Source organism: Protopterus annectens, chromosome 9.part0 (genome assembly GCF_019279795.1).
Source record: "Protopterus annectens isolate FY-2018-M chromosome 9.part0, PAN1.0, whole genome shotgun sequence".
Lineage (NCBI taxonomy): Eukaryota > Metazoa > Chordata > Ceratodontiformes > Protopteridae > Protopterus > Protopterus annectens.
The window spans coordinates 56,594,581-56,609,260 of NC_056743.1; the positions used below are offsets into that span (position 1 = coordinate 56,594,581).

The window sequence follows — 14,680 nt, forward strand, 5'->3', positions numbered from 1 at the left end:
GGACACTCCCCAGTCCCTTCTCTTTACCGCATTCTCTCTAATAAACCCTTTCTGCACTTGCTTTTAGTCCTTTTAATTTAATTACATTTTTTTCATACTGTGTGTGGACTAATATTGCTACATACTCAAGTGTGCCAGCTTGCACTGCATGTGAATTGCTTTTATAGCATTTACTGTCTGTTTTTTTCCTTGTCGCTGTAAAAAATTCTCTTGTTTTCCTGCCTTACTGAACTAGAGTAGTCCAGTTTCAGAGTTGCTGATCCCTGGGCTTTGTTTTTAGTTCCTGTTACTGATCCATTGCCTTATTAGGAAGGAGGGAAGTTTCTTTGCTTACCAGTGGGAGTGGGAAGCACTGAGCTGCCTTTTGTCCGATTTGGTGAAGTTTCAGCCAGAAACTAGTAGTCCATTGGTCGTTTGGGCCAGTTCCTAGCTCCTTTCAGCCCCTGCTATAAAACACGCTAAACACGCGTTTTCCAGCTTGTACCAACTCAGCACAGATCCTCGTGGTGGCCTGCAGAGTGATCCAAGCAGCAGAGAGCTAAAGAGTGACTTTCTACCAGATATAAGTATTTTGTGGCTTTCCCACTGTTATTAAGCTAGCGACTGCATTTCGCCTGTTTTACTGCTACTTTAAGTGATTTCTGCATTTTACACTGTTTATTGCACTTTAAGTTACTAATTGTTGCAAATTGTTTCTGTAGGCTACACACTAAAGTGCTAGCCGATTTACACCATCTATAGCATTTACTGTCTGTTTTTTCCTTGTCTCTGTAATAAAACAAAAAAATCTCTTGTTTTCCCGCCTTACTGAACTAGAGTAGTCCAGTTTCAGAGTTGCTGATCCCTGGGCTTTGTTTTTAGTTCCTGTCACTGATCCATTGCCTTATTAGGGAGGAGGGAAGTTTCTTTGCTTACCAGTGGGAGTGGGAAGCACTGAGCAGCCTTTCTGTCCGATTTGGTGAAGTTTCAGCCAGAAACTAGTAGTCCATTGGTCATTTTGGGCCAATTCCTAGCTCCTTTCAGGCCCCTGCTATAAAACACGCTAAACACGCGTTTTCCAGCTTGTACCAACTCAGCACAGATCCTCGTGGTGGCCTGCAGAGTGATCCAAGCAGCAGAGAGCTAAAAGAGTGACTTTCTACCAGATATAAGTATTTTTGTGGCTTTCCCACTGTTATTAAGCTAGCGACTGCATTTCGCCTGTTTTACTGCTACTTTAAGTGATTTCTGCATTTTACACTTTTTATTGCACTTTAAGTTACTAATTGTTGCAAATTGTTTCTGTAGGCTACACACTAAAGTCGCTAGCCGATTTACAGCATTTATAGCATTTACTGTCTGTTTTTTCCTTGTCTCTGTAATAAAACAAAAAATCTCTTGTTTTCCGCCTTACTGAACTAGAGTAGTCCAGTTTCAGAGTTGCTGATCCTGGGCTTTGTTTTAGTTCCTGTTACTGATCCATTGCCTTATTAGGGAGGAGGGAAGTTTCTTTGCTTACCAGTGGGAGTGGGAAGCACTGAGCAGCCTTTCTGTCCGATTTGGTGAAGTTTCAGCCAGAAACTAGTAGTCCATTGGTCGTTTTGGGCCAATTCCTAGCTCCTTTCAGCCCCTGCTATAAAACACGCTAAACACGCGTTTTTCCAGCTTGTACCAACTCAGCACAGATCCTCGTGGTGGCCTGCAGAGTGATCCAAGCAGCAGAGAGCTAAAAGAGTGACTTTCTACCAGATATAAGTATTTTTGTGGCTTTCCCACTGTTATTTAAGCTAGCGACTGCATTTCGCCTGTTTACTGCTACTTTAAGTGATTTCTGCATTTTACACTGTTTATTGCACTTTAAGTTACTAATTGTTGCAAATTGTTTCTGTAGGCTACACACTAAAGTCGCTTAGCCGATTTACAGCATTTATAGCATTTACTGTCTGTTTTTTCCTTGTCTCTGTAATAAAACAAAAAAAAAATCTCTTGTTTTCCTGCCTTACTGAACTAGAGTAGTCCAGTTTCAGAGTTGCTGATCCCTGGGCTTTGTTTTAGTTCCTGTTACTGATTCATTGCCTTATTAGGGAGGAGGAAGTTTCTTTGCTTACCAGTGGGAGTGGGAAGCACTGAGCAGCCTTTCTGTCCGATTTGGTGAAGTTTCAGCCAGAAACTAGTAGTCCATTGGTTGTTTTGGGCCAATTCCTAGCTCCTTTCAGCTCCCTGCTATAAAACACGCTAAACACGCGTTTTCCAGCTTGTACCAACTCAGCACAGATCCTCGTGGTGGCCTGCAGGGTGATCCAAGCAGCAGAGAGCTAAGAGAGTGACTTTCTACGAGATATAAGTATTTTTGTGGCTTTCCCACTGTTATTTAAGCTAGCAACTGCATTTCGCCTGTTTTATTGCTACTTTAAGTGATTTCTGCATTTTACACTGTTTATTGCACTTTAAGTTACTAATTGTTGCAAATTGTTTCTGTAGGCTACACACTAAAGTGCTAGCCGATTTACAGCAATTACTGTCTGTTTTTTTCCTTGTCTCTGTAATAAAACAAAAAAAAATCTCTTGTTTTCCCGCCTTACTGAACTAGAGTAGTCCAGTTTCAGAGTTGCTGATCCCTGGGCTTTGTTTTTAGTTCCTGTTACTGATCCATTGCCTTATTAGGAAGGAGGGAAGTTTCTTTGCTTACCAGTGGGAGTGGGAAGCACTGAGCCTTTTTGTCTGATTTGGTGAAGTTTCAGCCAGAAACTAGTAGTCCATTGGTCGTTTTGGGCCAATTCCTAGCTCCCTTCAGCCCCCTGCTATAAAACACGCTAAACGCGATTTAGCGAGTTACCACTGTTGCACACAAGAGCAGCGGTTAAACAAGGTTAAACTATTTGGGCCATCTAAATTCCACTCTTCCAATTTTCCCTTAAAACTACCTTCCTCGAGCTGTACTGCTGATCTAACCAGCATATCCTATAACTGAAAAGTTCATCTCTACTTGATTCCCAAGTAGACTATTCTCTATCTGTAAAGCCTAGCACTTACTCCTACAGTACTTGCACCTTGATAAAGCACTCTTATTATAGATAGTACCCCACCAGCCTAAAACCCACTTCCCGGAGTCCTTTGAAAGTCTCTTTATCTACTACTTCTAGTATGTCGAGGGATCAGTTGCTAGTGTCCTCTCCAGCTCAACTGGTGAACCTGGGAATATTGAGGCAATGTTACAACTGCCTCATGTACACAGACAATCCTCTCCTTCTCCCACAAAACACAAATACATGCGAGAGATGCAACTATACGGCCAAACTGGAGGCTGAGCTCTCTCAACATAGGACTGGCAAGACCAGACAGGAGGAGAAGGTAACCACACACAATACATACCCAGTCACACATGGTACCATCACAACTTCAAATCATACACATACTCACACAAAGACATACTCGGAGGCTCTGATCAAAAATTTACCAAAACAGCAGAGGCCACCAAAGCAGACACCCAAACAACTACCACCTCACGACCCAACACATGCAACACATAGACCACACAGTCAGAGTGTCAAACAGTCACAGCCCTTAAGGCCAAACAAAATGCCAGACACACTTGTCATTGGTGATTCCATAGTCAGACACACTGGCGTCCCGCTCACCAGACTGAGTAAAGAGAAGGTCACAGTAAGCTGCCTGTCAGGCGCTAGAATCCGCCACATAACGCAAGCACTCAGGTCTCTCAACAGCAGGTACAAGTGCGACTCAGTCATTGTCCACGCTGGTGTCAGCGACCTGAGGCGTACCTCCTTGGACTACATGAAAGGGACATCGAGGAGCTCTCTGATTATGTAGCCCAGGCAGGTATGACCCTGACCTTGAGCAGTATCCTACCTTCACCTAGAATGATGCCACAATACAGTGATAAGATGATCAGCTTTAATAATTGGCTTAAATTCTGGTGTCATTCAAAGGGGATCCAATGTCTGTCTGCCTGGGATGACATGCTGGACAAGCCACGCTGCTTCAAGGGACGGCTTGCACCTGTCACCCTGGGCTTCGGATATTGGCAAAGGCTCTTGCCACCCCATAGTGCCTTTTAGGCAAGGCTCAAATTCTAAACCTACCACCCTAGAACACCAAAAGGAAAAAAACTAAGGGTAATGCTGCTCAATGCCAGAAGTCTCAATCTCAAGATGCCTTTTCGAGGCCCTTCTCAATATGGAGAACATCGATGTCTGTGCTGTGACAGAAACCTGGTTCAAGGCTCCTGAGAGCACCCCAGCACTAACAGGTTTCACCTCATATCATGCGTTCCGGCCCCAAAATCCGGACAACACCAAGAAAGGAGGGTGTCCATATTCATAAAGGACACCCACACCTCAAGGTTGGTGGCAACGCATGATGCATCGGAGACCATCCAGGTGCAATTAACCATAGGCAAGACTGCTCTGCAATTTGTAGCATGTTACAGGCCACCCTCTCAAACTCAGGAACCTCACATGGCCTTCCTGAAAACATTGGAGGGATAAATGTATCTCCAAACACCATCATACTAGGTGACTTTAACTACCCTAATATAGACTGGGAACACTATTCAAGCCCGAACACTCTAACCCAAAGATTCCTGGAGTTCATAAACTCAAATGCCATGGAACAACTAGTCACCATCCCCACAAGAGGAGAAAACATACTTGATCTCATCATCACGAACATGGGATCAAAATGTTCAACACGGAAGTATACCCCTCACTGGTGAGATCAGATCATAAACTAATCTCGCTGGAGGTCCTCATCCGCCCCACCTGAAACAAAAAGACCACAGTGAAAAACTTCTCAAAGCCAATTTCACACTTCTAAAAACTAGTGTGGTCTCCTTTAAGGCCCCTGAGCCAGTGGTAAACATTACTCAAACCGCTGAATCACTTACAAATGCCTTCTACCAGCACCTACAGGACTGCATGGATCAGGCAATCCCAAACAAAACTAAGACTCTCTGTACCAAAGGCAAGCGTCCAGTCTGGTGGACCCCAGCCATAAACAAGCTCTACAACAAAGGAGGAAGCTACTACAAGATAGAGCAAAATCCTTGAAAGGTAAGACACCTTTGATCATTATAAGTAAAAACTAAGAGCTCTCATAAAATCATCCAAGGCAAATTTTGAGAGAAAAATCGCCAAGGACTCTAAAGAGAATCATAAGGCCTTCTTTAGCTATGTTAGAAACCTAGGAGGAAACTCCCAGATATGCTCAGAATTAGTTCAAAATGATGTGAAAATTACTGAACCTACACACATTGCCAACATACTGGCTGACAGGTTCAGTGCAAACTTCTCCCCCCCCCAAAAGGAGAGAGATCTATTCCAGAGGATTGTAGCCCCAAACATCTCCAGCCCAGGTGAGAACTGCCCTCACTAAGGCAAAAACACAGCATCCATGGGACGGATGGTGTCCCCGGCTGTGTGCTTCATGAACTCAATGAGGAATTAAACCCACAGTTAGGACAGCTGTTTAATCTTAGCCTCACCCCAGGATACGTACCCAAGGAGTGGCGCCCGGCGACTGTGGTCCCACTTCATAAGGGCGGTGCCTCCACAGACCCTGGAAATTACCGCCCCATTAGCTTGACAAGCCTTATCTGCAAAGCCATGGAGAGGATCATAATGGAACTCATAAATAAAGACATAGGGAACTTGCAGACTTTGGATCCAACTCAGTTTGGCTTTGTCAAAGGCAGATCCTGCCTCTTAAACTTGGTTGACTTTTGAGACAGTCACCAAGGCCATTGATGAGGAAAGGCAGTCCATACAGCCTACCTCGACCTGGCAAAGGCCTTGACACAATACCCCACTCAGGTATCATCGAAAAACTCATCAGCTTGAATGTAAACCCATACATCACAAGATGGGTTGCAAACTGGCTAAGTGACAGAACCCACAGGGTCAGAGTTGCTGGAGCCATGTCAGACTCAAAGCCTGTCACAAGTGGTGTCCCACAGGGCTCAGTCCTGGGTCCACTCTTGTTCGGCATCTACTTTTCTGAAGTACAAGCAAACACAGGAGGGTTATGGCTGACAAAGTTTGCAGATGACTGCAAACTGGGCGCCATAGTCGAAAACACATCTGACACAGATATCCTCCAGAAGGGCCTCACAGAAATGGATAACTGGTGCCAGAGCCATGGCCTGAAGTAAAAGCCAAAAAATGCATAGTCATACCCTTTGGGAAAAACAAGGCTACCGCTAGCTACCATATAGGTGGCAATCCACTGAGCACAGAAAAAGTCATCAGAGATCTGGGGACCCAGGTTGACAGTAGCCTTTCGTTTGACACTCATGTTGCTAAAGTAGTTAGGAAAACCTTCTATATCACCCACCTGATCATGAAGGGATTCACATCTAGATCAAGGGAGGTCATCGTCCGCCTGTACTCATCACTTATTAGACCTATGATTGAGTACAATGCCCGAATGTATCTGACCAGACACCTGCTGCAGCTTGAAAGGCCCCAAAAGTTCCTCACCAAAAGGATAAAGGGTCTCAAAAATATGTCTTACGCTGCCCGACTGAAAGAACTCCAGCTCTATTCAGTCTCATACCGCTTGCTCAGAGGTGACCTGTGCCTGACATATAAGGCCATGTCAAACCCAGATTTGATGAATATGCTTCACCTCAAAAATCTAGATCCCTCAGAACCACAAGGGCGGAGACTTAAACCTTGACACGGTTATAAATAGAACGTGCTGGAGGGACAGATTCATCACCCAGAGACTCCCTATGCTGTGGAACAAAATCCCGGTACATGTGAGGCAGAGCACCTCTCTGGTCTTGTTCAAGAGGAATCTTGACCAATGGATGGGAGATTGCAGATATACCCCAGGGATTACTTCAGCGTCACTGCTTGACAGAGGCACAGCAAAATGATAGGCATAGTTTTTATTCAAACTAAAGGGGTGGCGAAAGCCACATAACTATGGGCTAGGCTTATAAATGCCCTTGGGCAGATAGCCTAGTATGAACCTATGAACCTATGAACCTAAGACAACCCTTAAAAGTAACAACAGAAGTACTTTGAATGACCTGTAGTGGTCACTTATTCCATAGGGTTAAGAATATGTTGAGTTAGGAAACAATCCCCCTATTGAGTCTTGTTTATTGGTGTAGATTTAGGTCCTCAGTGTGGGTGTTTGTAGAGCCACTGGTTTTGCAAAGAAGAAAGAGATTGTCAAATAGTGCTGGGTCTTTCATGGCTTGAAAAGCGAGATACAGGAGGTCACGTGTGTGGTGTCCGTCACAGAGTGAGAAAGCAGTAATTTCAGAAAAGATTTATACCACATAGCTTCACAGCAGGAATAAAAAGGCACAAGTAAGGCAAAACGTTTCTGCCTCCTGCAGCACCCTGGGGATGTTACTCAGTACTAATGAGCACATACAGACACTCACACATTTCCCAGTCACATATTTCTTGTTTAACAAGTAAATTGTCTCTTAGTACTTTCCCTAAATCTGCTGTGTGTGTCTGCCTTCAGGCCTGTCTGCATAATCATGTACAACTCCAAGTAGTATCTGTTTGGTAAGTAAAGGAAGAACAATCACAGTGCTTTCTCCCCTTCATAAATCCCCCACCCCCAAATAAAATAATCACCTAATCATGTGACAGCCAGTAGTTGTTTATAGACTGAAAATCTAGGGCGTTATTGGACATTTGTAGCCCTTTTTCCACCCCTTTGGCCACTAAATGAATTTCATTTACAGTGCACACAGTTTAGATTTCTGGCCTTCTGCCAAACGGTAATGCATTCATGCATTCTTCACTGAAGATCACCCTTAGAAAGAAGGAACCATTGCGGGAGCAGTTAAGCTTGTCTGAGTATGCTAGGTAAAGGGAAAGCCAACAAGTACTAATAGAAGCTTTCTAACAACTGATGTCAGTGGTTATCCCTCATTGTAACATGCAGCAGGGTGGATAGCGGTGTCGTCTTAGTATACGGCATGGAGGAAAAGGAAATATACTGATCAGTAGTTTACATTCTCCACATAACGGTTCAAACTGGGATTGAATTTTCAAATTAGTGCATGATCATCTTTCGCAGTATAGTAATTGTACTAAATGTCTTTTTTTTTATGTAATTTTGGAGGCAAGTATATTTTTTAATAAGTAAAAATTAAATGAAATAAATAGGGCAAAGCTGTTTAGTCATACCTGGAGAAAGGCAGTTTTTTTTCAATACATAGACTGTTAATATTCAAGTGCAAACACTAATGTGGGAGTAGGTTTTATTAATACTGAAATTCTATAGTAGTCAGTATTCCAAGGAATTCCCTTTACTCCCAAGGTGCAGAAATGGTGGTGGTAAGGTATATAAGTAGCAGGGAAGAGCGCCAGTGGTGATGCAGCAAAATTTTGATTTATGCTGTATCATGTACACATCACATTGTACTTTTCATATTTGAGGGCGGTGAATTTCTTTGCATCAGACTTTTATCATGTAGCTGTGGCACCTTCATTACCACTAGGATTGAATTCTGAAGTAACTTGGTAATAAATAGGAAAGGTTAATCTTGAAGAAAAAGTGGATGCGATATAGGTACATAAGATTCTGCATGTGGGGGTAGGATGAACAGAATGATACCATGCATTTAAAAATGAATGATAGTAGAGGACGTAGGGGGTATGAAATTCAGATTGAAACTAACTACAAACTTTAATTTTGATATTATGGAGTATTATTTCATGGAAAGAGTGGTGGAAATGTGAAAGTGTTATTAGAAGCAACTGTGAACTAAAAATCCATAAATACATTCATCGGTTTGCAGGACAGGTAGTGAGTAAATGGGCAGGCATGTTAATAGCTATATAAAATGGACAAACAAGATAGGCAGTCTTCTTTTTTCATGCCATCATATTAATTTAATGTAATATTGTATGCAACATTAAAACATAACAGCTAATTGCAGGACAATGATACTCATTAAGATAGTTATTTATTTGCTTGCTTTCTTATATGTTCGTTGTTAACCAAGGTAGAATGTTCATCCAAATGGACCATTTTCATGTTCAGCTCTAGGGAAACAGTAAACAGAATTCAGAGAAACATTAGGTTTATCACAATGTAAGATGCAAATTTAAGGAGTGCACATGAGGTAACGTGGTTCTGAAGTTACTCCAGTAAACATACAGTATATGATAGGAGCATATTAGAAATTGATAGATTAAAGCTCCATTTGAATGAAACGATGAGATGGTAGAAGTCATGAAAACTAGTTTTTAGCATGCCAGATATACATATGTGTACATAAGTTGCCACATAAAGAATGATAAATGTACAGATGATTTCAAATTGACTTTGTGCAGCCGGTTGGTTTCAGCTGTTGCAGTTATTTTACCATTATCTTGGGTCAGGTTGGCATAAAGTAAAATAAACTGCTAATGAACTCTACTTCTGTTTTTCCGTTAGGTGGGTCCTTTGTGCTAATCATACTGAACCAGTTCGAGGATTTCTTAGCCGTTACATAAGAAGGAAGCTCATTGAAACGGAAATCACCAGTCGAGTACGAAACACGGATCTGATTAAAATTGTTGACTGGATTCCAAAGGTGTGGCAGCATATTAACAGGTTCTTAGAAGCTCACAGCTCTTCAGATGTCACTGTTGGTAAGATTATTACTGTATTTTGATAAAATTATCTTCATCTGGTTACTGAATACCTTTATGTCTGGAACATTTCGTAAAGCACACTGCAGAGGCAGTTTACCTGAAGATTGCAGTACTATGCAGCCTTTGCAGTCTGCTACTTACAAAGGATTTGTTTTGGTTGTATAGAACACGAAAAAGAAACTTTTGTATTGTAAATTTTGTACTTACCTAGATAATTGTATTGCTGCTGTGCTCAGGAGCTGTCTGCACTTTTCTTCATTGAATGTATTTATATTAACAAAAAAATCACAAGTATATACAATGCACTTTGGAGTAAAGCAGAGTCCTGTAATTTAGAAAAAAAGTAAACAAAAGTTAAAGTACTGCATGCAACAGCAGAAATGCACATATTCGTCCAAGCTTTAAGACCTAGAGAGTGTCACATAACCAGTAAAGTTAACAGTACCTGCATTAATATCCAGTGTAAATGAAGGATGTCTGAAGCAAGGAGAGTAGAGTTCATAATTCACTGAGGCTTGAAACCAGTCAGTCATTTAGGAGTATAGGAGTTGCAAGGCCTCTTCTGCCTTGCCAGTACCCACACTTAGGCCTTAATTATTTGTTTCAAGGAGGACCAGGCCACTCATACCAAGAGTAAATGTATGAATACCCATCCAGTTGTCCATCTCCTTTTTAAAGGCAGGCAGACAGTGCGAGACTGCTTAACTTGAAGAGGGAGTTTGTTCCAGAGATGTGTTAAATGCTGTGTGACAAATGTAGCCATCCTGGTTGTCTTATTTATTTGTTGGAGTAGATTTAGATCCCTGGCCATAGTGTTGGCTAGACTTTTGATTTGTAGGGTATAACAGTTCTTGGACTGCTAGTTCCCTTAGAGTCCTGTAAACAAGGCATAGATTGCCCCTAATGAGTTTATATAAAACTGAGTATAGGGAGAAAGCTTCCAGGCTTCCATGATAGTTTAAATCTTGTATGCTCATGATCTTTTTTAGTTACAAACTTCTGAGGTCTTGACAAGTTGCTTGATATGCTTAGTAAGGTACATAAAATGGGGCACTGTACACCATGGTGGGTCTGTTCAGTGCAGAGTACAAATGATCAGAAAGAAATACCTTTGCTATGTGCTGTGCAAGGTAAAAGGACTACCTAACCATTGTTACAAAGTCATGGTCACACGTAAAGAAGCCATCTACCCAACTAGCAAGGGTTCTCAAAGACCTTTTCATTTTGAAATGGTGTGTTATTTATGGTATAAGCTGTAGTTCCTAGGTGCTTACCAAGTACTAAAATGCTACTCTTTTTGATGTTGAGTTTGAACCTATTAGTACATTGTTGACAAGTGTCAGTTCCTGTTGGAGTGCCTATATGTCAGAGTGGGGTTTGATGATGACTCCTAGCTTGCAATCATCCATGAACTTTGTTAAGCAGAGAAATTCCTCTGATAAGTGGAGGTCTGTAGTAGCACAGGTCCCAGCACAGATTAATGAGAAACTCTACTCATTACTATCTGCTGTCAAGAGGAAGCACCTCCTCCTCTTACTGTGCGAGTCCTGTCCCTAAATCAGTTGGCTACCCACTTAGCTGCTTACAGGTCAAGTTAGAGCTCCTTCAGCAATATGGTGTGCTGTGGTATCAAATGCCTTGGCGAGGTGAAGGTACACGGTGTGGACAGCCTGCCCACAGTCCTACAACCTGAGCAACCCTCTCAAAAAAGTTAAAAAGTTAATGAGACTCATTACTCAGAGTCTACACCTGACAAAGTCAGACTGTAAGGAGTTAAGTCCGATTCGGTTTTGGATATCACACCTAATTAGCTAATACTGTAATAAGATTTTCCATGGCTTTGTATATATGATTTACTTGACTGATAGGTCTGTAATTCCTGGGATCTATTGGCATTATTTGCAGATGATATTTTGTATCTGGTGGAACCAGAAAAGGACATCTCACTGTTGTGAAATATTCTGAGACAGTTCCAGTTTTTATTGGGATATGAAATTAATGAAGGTAAAACCAAGGCTAAATGTATAAACTGTGTACTCACACATGAATTGGTTCAGCAATACCTATATTTGTGGGGACATGATAAAATGAAGTATTTAGCAGTATGGATTAAAAGGATTTGGTTATGGCGGCTAATGATATGCGGCAATAGACTAAATGAACGTTGATACAAAGACTGAGATACTGGTAGCTCCTGTCTATTGATATGGATAGCAAGATACAAACAGTAAAAATGTTTAGTCCCTTTAGTTTTGTACACAGATCAGGCAAGTTTTTATCAACCAGAGGAGAAGTTTTGGGTAGTAATTAATAAATATTTGAAGGGTTTTATTGGGAGGTAAAGACGGCAATAGGCAAGTGGGACAAGTTCATCCTCCCAACAGAACATGGAGGTTTAGGAGCACCTGATTTGAAAGGATATTTCATAGCTGCACCGTTGTTTCTTTTATATAAAACACAAATAAAAATCTACAGTATAATGGGATGTTGATGAAGCAGTACACTATTTCAAGATAGAAGGAAAGACTGGGATTTTGGACACAGATCCTTAAGGAGAATAACAATAATCATGCAGAATATTATATCCAAAAAGTATCAGAAAGCATTCTAAGAACTAAACCAACACGGGCATGGAGAAAGGAAATTTTCTGGTATCAATCCCTGATAGGGAAAGCAATCACTAGCCTGCAGTCCAAATGTCTTTTTGGCCCCTTCCCATTATGTTACCTTTCCCTTCTCTAATTACCTGTTCCCAAGATCATGGTTCCTTTGTCAGCTTCCTCAAGTAAATTCCACCCTTCATCTTGCCTATTCTCTGTACCCCTAATTGCAGTCATCCCTAGCAGCATCTCTCAGCCCTCTTCTTGCATCTTTCCAAGGTGTTCGATATGGTTGATCACCAACTTTTAATCCACACCCTGCAAACATTCTGTCTTATTTACTAGAGCCCTTCAATGGTTTCAATCCTACCTGAATGGTCGACAGCAGGCATTCCTCTGGCAGAACAAACTCTCTAATCTTCTAACTAACACCCTTGGAGTACCACAAGGCTCTATACTAGGGCCCTTGCTGTTCTCCGTCTTCATTAACGACCTTTATACTATCATCCCAAAAGTCAGCTCTATCCAATATGCTGATGACTCTACTCTGATTTGCTCGGCCACATCTCTAATAGAGTTATGGTCAGCTACCCAGACCACCTTTAATACAATAGAAAACTGGCTTTCTGAACGTCGTCTGATCCTAAATCCCAAAAAAAAACTAAAATGCTGTTATTTTCACCAACACGTGGGTCTACCGCTTTCACCTTTACCATAAATTCAAATGATGGCACAATAATCTTCCCTGACCCCTCTACAAAACTGTTAGGTGTCATCACAGATAATAATCTGAAATTTGACCTACATGTTAACCAAACTGTCAAAACTATCAATAAAAAACTAGGGTCACTTTACAGAATAAAAGCCTTCCTTAACCCCTCCAGCTAAAATTGTCATAGCTCGCTCTCACCTTCTTTCAACCCTTCTGTATGCATCCCCTCTACTCTCAAATTTAAACAAGACTGTCCTTAACAAACTCTCAATTTGCTACAACCACATTGCCAGGTTTGCTACTGGGCTGCCTTTTAGGACACATCATTGCATCAATCTAAATCAGCTTGGGTGGCTTGAACTACCCAGCCTAATCCAGTATAACCAACTGATTATGGCCTATAAAATCCTCTGTAATCCGGACAATACTCCTGCACTTAAAAATATTATCACCCCTTATAACAATCCTAGACCACTTCGATCCTCTAACAAACTACTAATTCAGACTAGCAAAATTAATAACATAGCTGGTGACTCTCTCTTTGCAAACTCTGTAAGTAGACCTTGGAACTCTCTTCCAGCTGATATTACCTTACTTTCCACCTTAGGTCAATTTAAAACTAGACTCAAACAACATTTGGCACTTAACTGGCTATGTCAATGTATCAAGCCTGGCTAACTCTCTCTAGAATGTGTAAAAATCTGTTAACCAGTTTACTGTGTAATTTAATTTAATCTTGACTTGCGCTCGGGATTAACTCTAACCTGTGGAACTTGTTTAACTTGCTTACTTTATGCAATCACTGTAAATGGTCTGTTTGAAATATGTAATGTTGGTATTATGTAATGCTGTATCTGCTTACCCTTGGAGCTTTTCTCCCCGGGCCTCCGCTGAAAATGGACATGCATCCAGTCAGACTATCCCGGTCAACAAATGTAAAATAAGATAAAAAAGTAAATGTGTTGTGTGAATATGAACTACAGAATAAATTGCCAAAAGGAAATGTGGATATAATGGAGCCCATTAGGCATCTCAAAGTGGGGGGGTAAAGTGAGTGGGCGAGAGGGATATTACATTGATTTCTATAGAAAAGTGGACTTTCGGATGAACAGTACAATGTCAGATCTGTTCAATGCCATTATAGAAAAGGGGGTGTTAACTACAACTTTGGAAGAGGCTGTAGCAATAATACTGTATGAAAAGAAAGGCAAAGAGATGGATGTCCAGAAATAACTGTCCTGTCGCCCTTTGCAATGCAGATATCAAAGTGTGTGCTCACATATCTTTTCTGCAAATATGTCTTAAACCCTTCTACATCCAATTTCCATGAACTCTCCTCTTAACTAAACACCTTTTTCTCACTAACCATCTTTTTTCTCCGGGTAGTCACTCATGATATCAATCTAAGTATCATGCCATTCTATACACTCAAATGCTTTGCTATGATTGCTGTACATATGTAATACTATAAACCTACAATGATCTTAAACTTCAATGTAACCATGTACATATATGTATATATATATATATATATATATATATATATATATATATGTGTGTGTGTTTATATATATATATATATATATATATATATATATATATATATATATATATAAAACCTTCTATTGAAATTTTAAGATTTTACATATTTGAATGTAACCATGAATATTGACTGTCATCTTTTTGTACATGTGGAGCTTTTCTCCCCGGGACTCCGCTGAAAATGGACATGTATCCAGTCTGACTCTCCCGGTTAA

The 14,680-nt window shown here is 41.0% G+C and overlaps 1 protein-coding gene across 1 annotated transcript in view; it reads left to right on the forward strand.

Moving 5' to 3' along the window:
- LOC122810494 (neuron navigator 2-like) overlaps positions 1-14,680 on the forward strand; it is a 2,968,645-nt gene that overhangs the window by 2,823,173 nt on the left and 130,792 nt on the right. Inside the window, exon 39 of the mRNA XM_044082075.1 lies at positions 9,412-9,608. Within this exon, the coding sequence (XP_043938010.1) occupies positions 9,412-9,608 (197 nt within the window). The remainder of the gene's footprint in view (positions 1-9,411; positions 9,609-14,680) is intronic.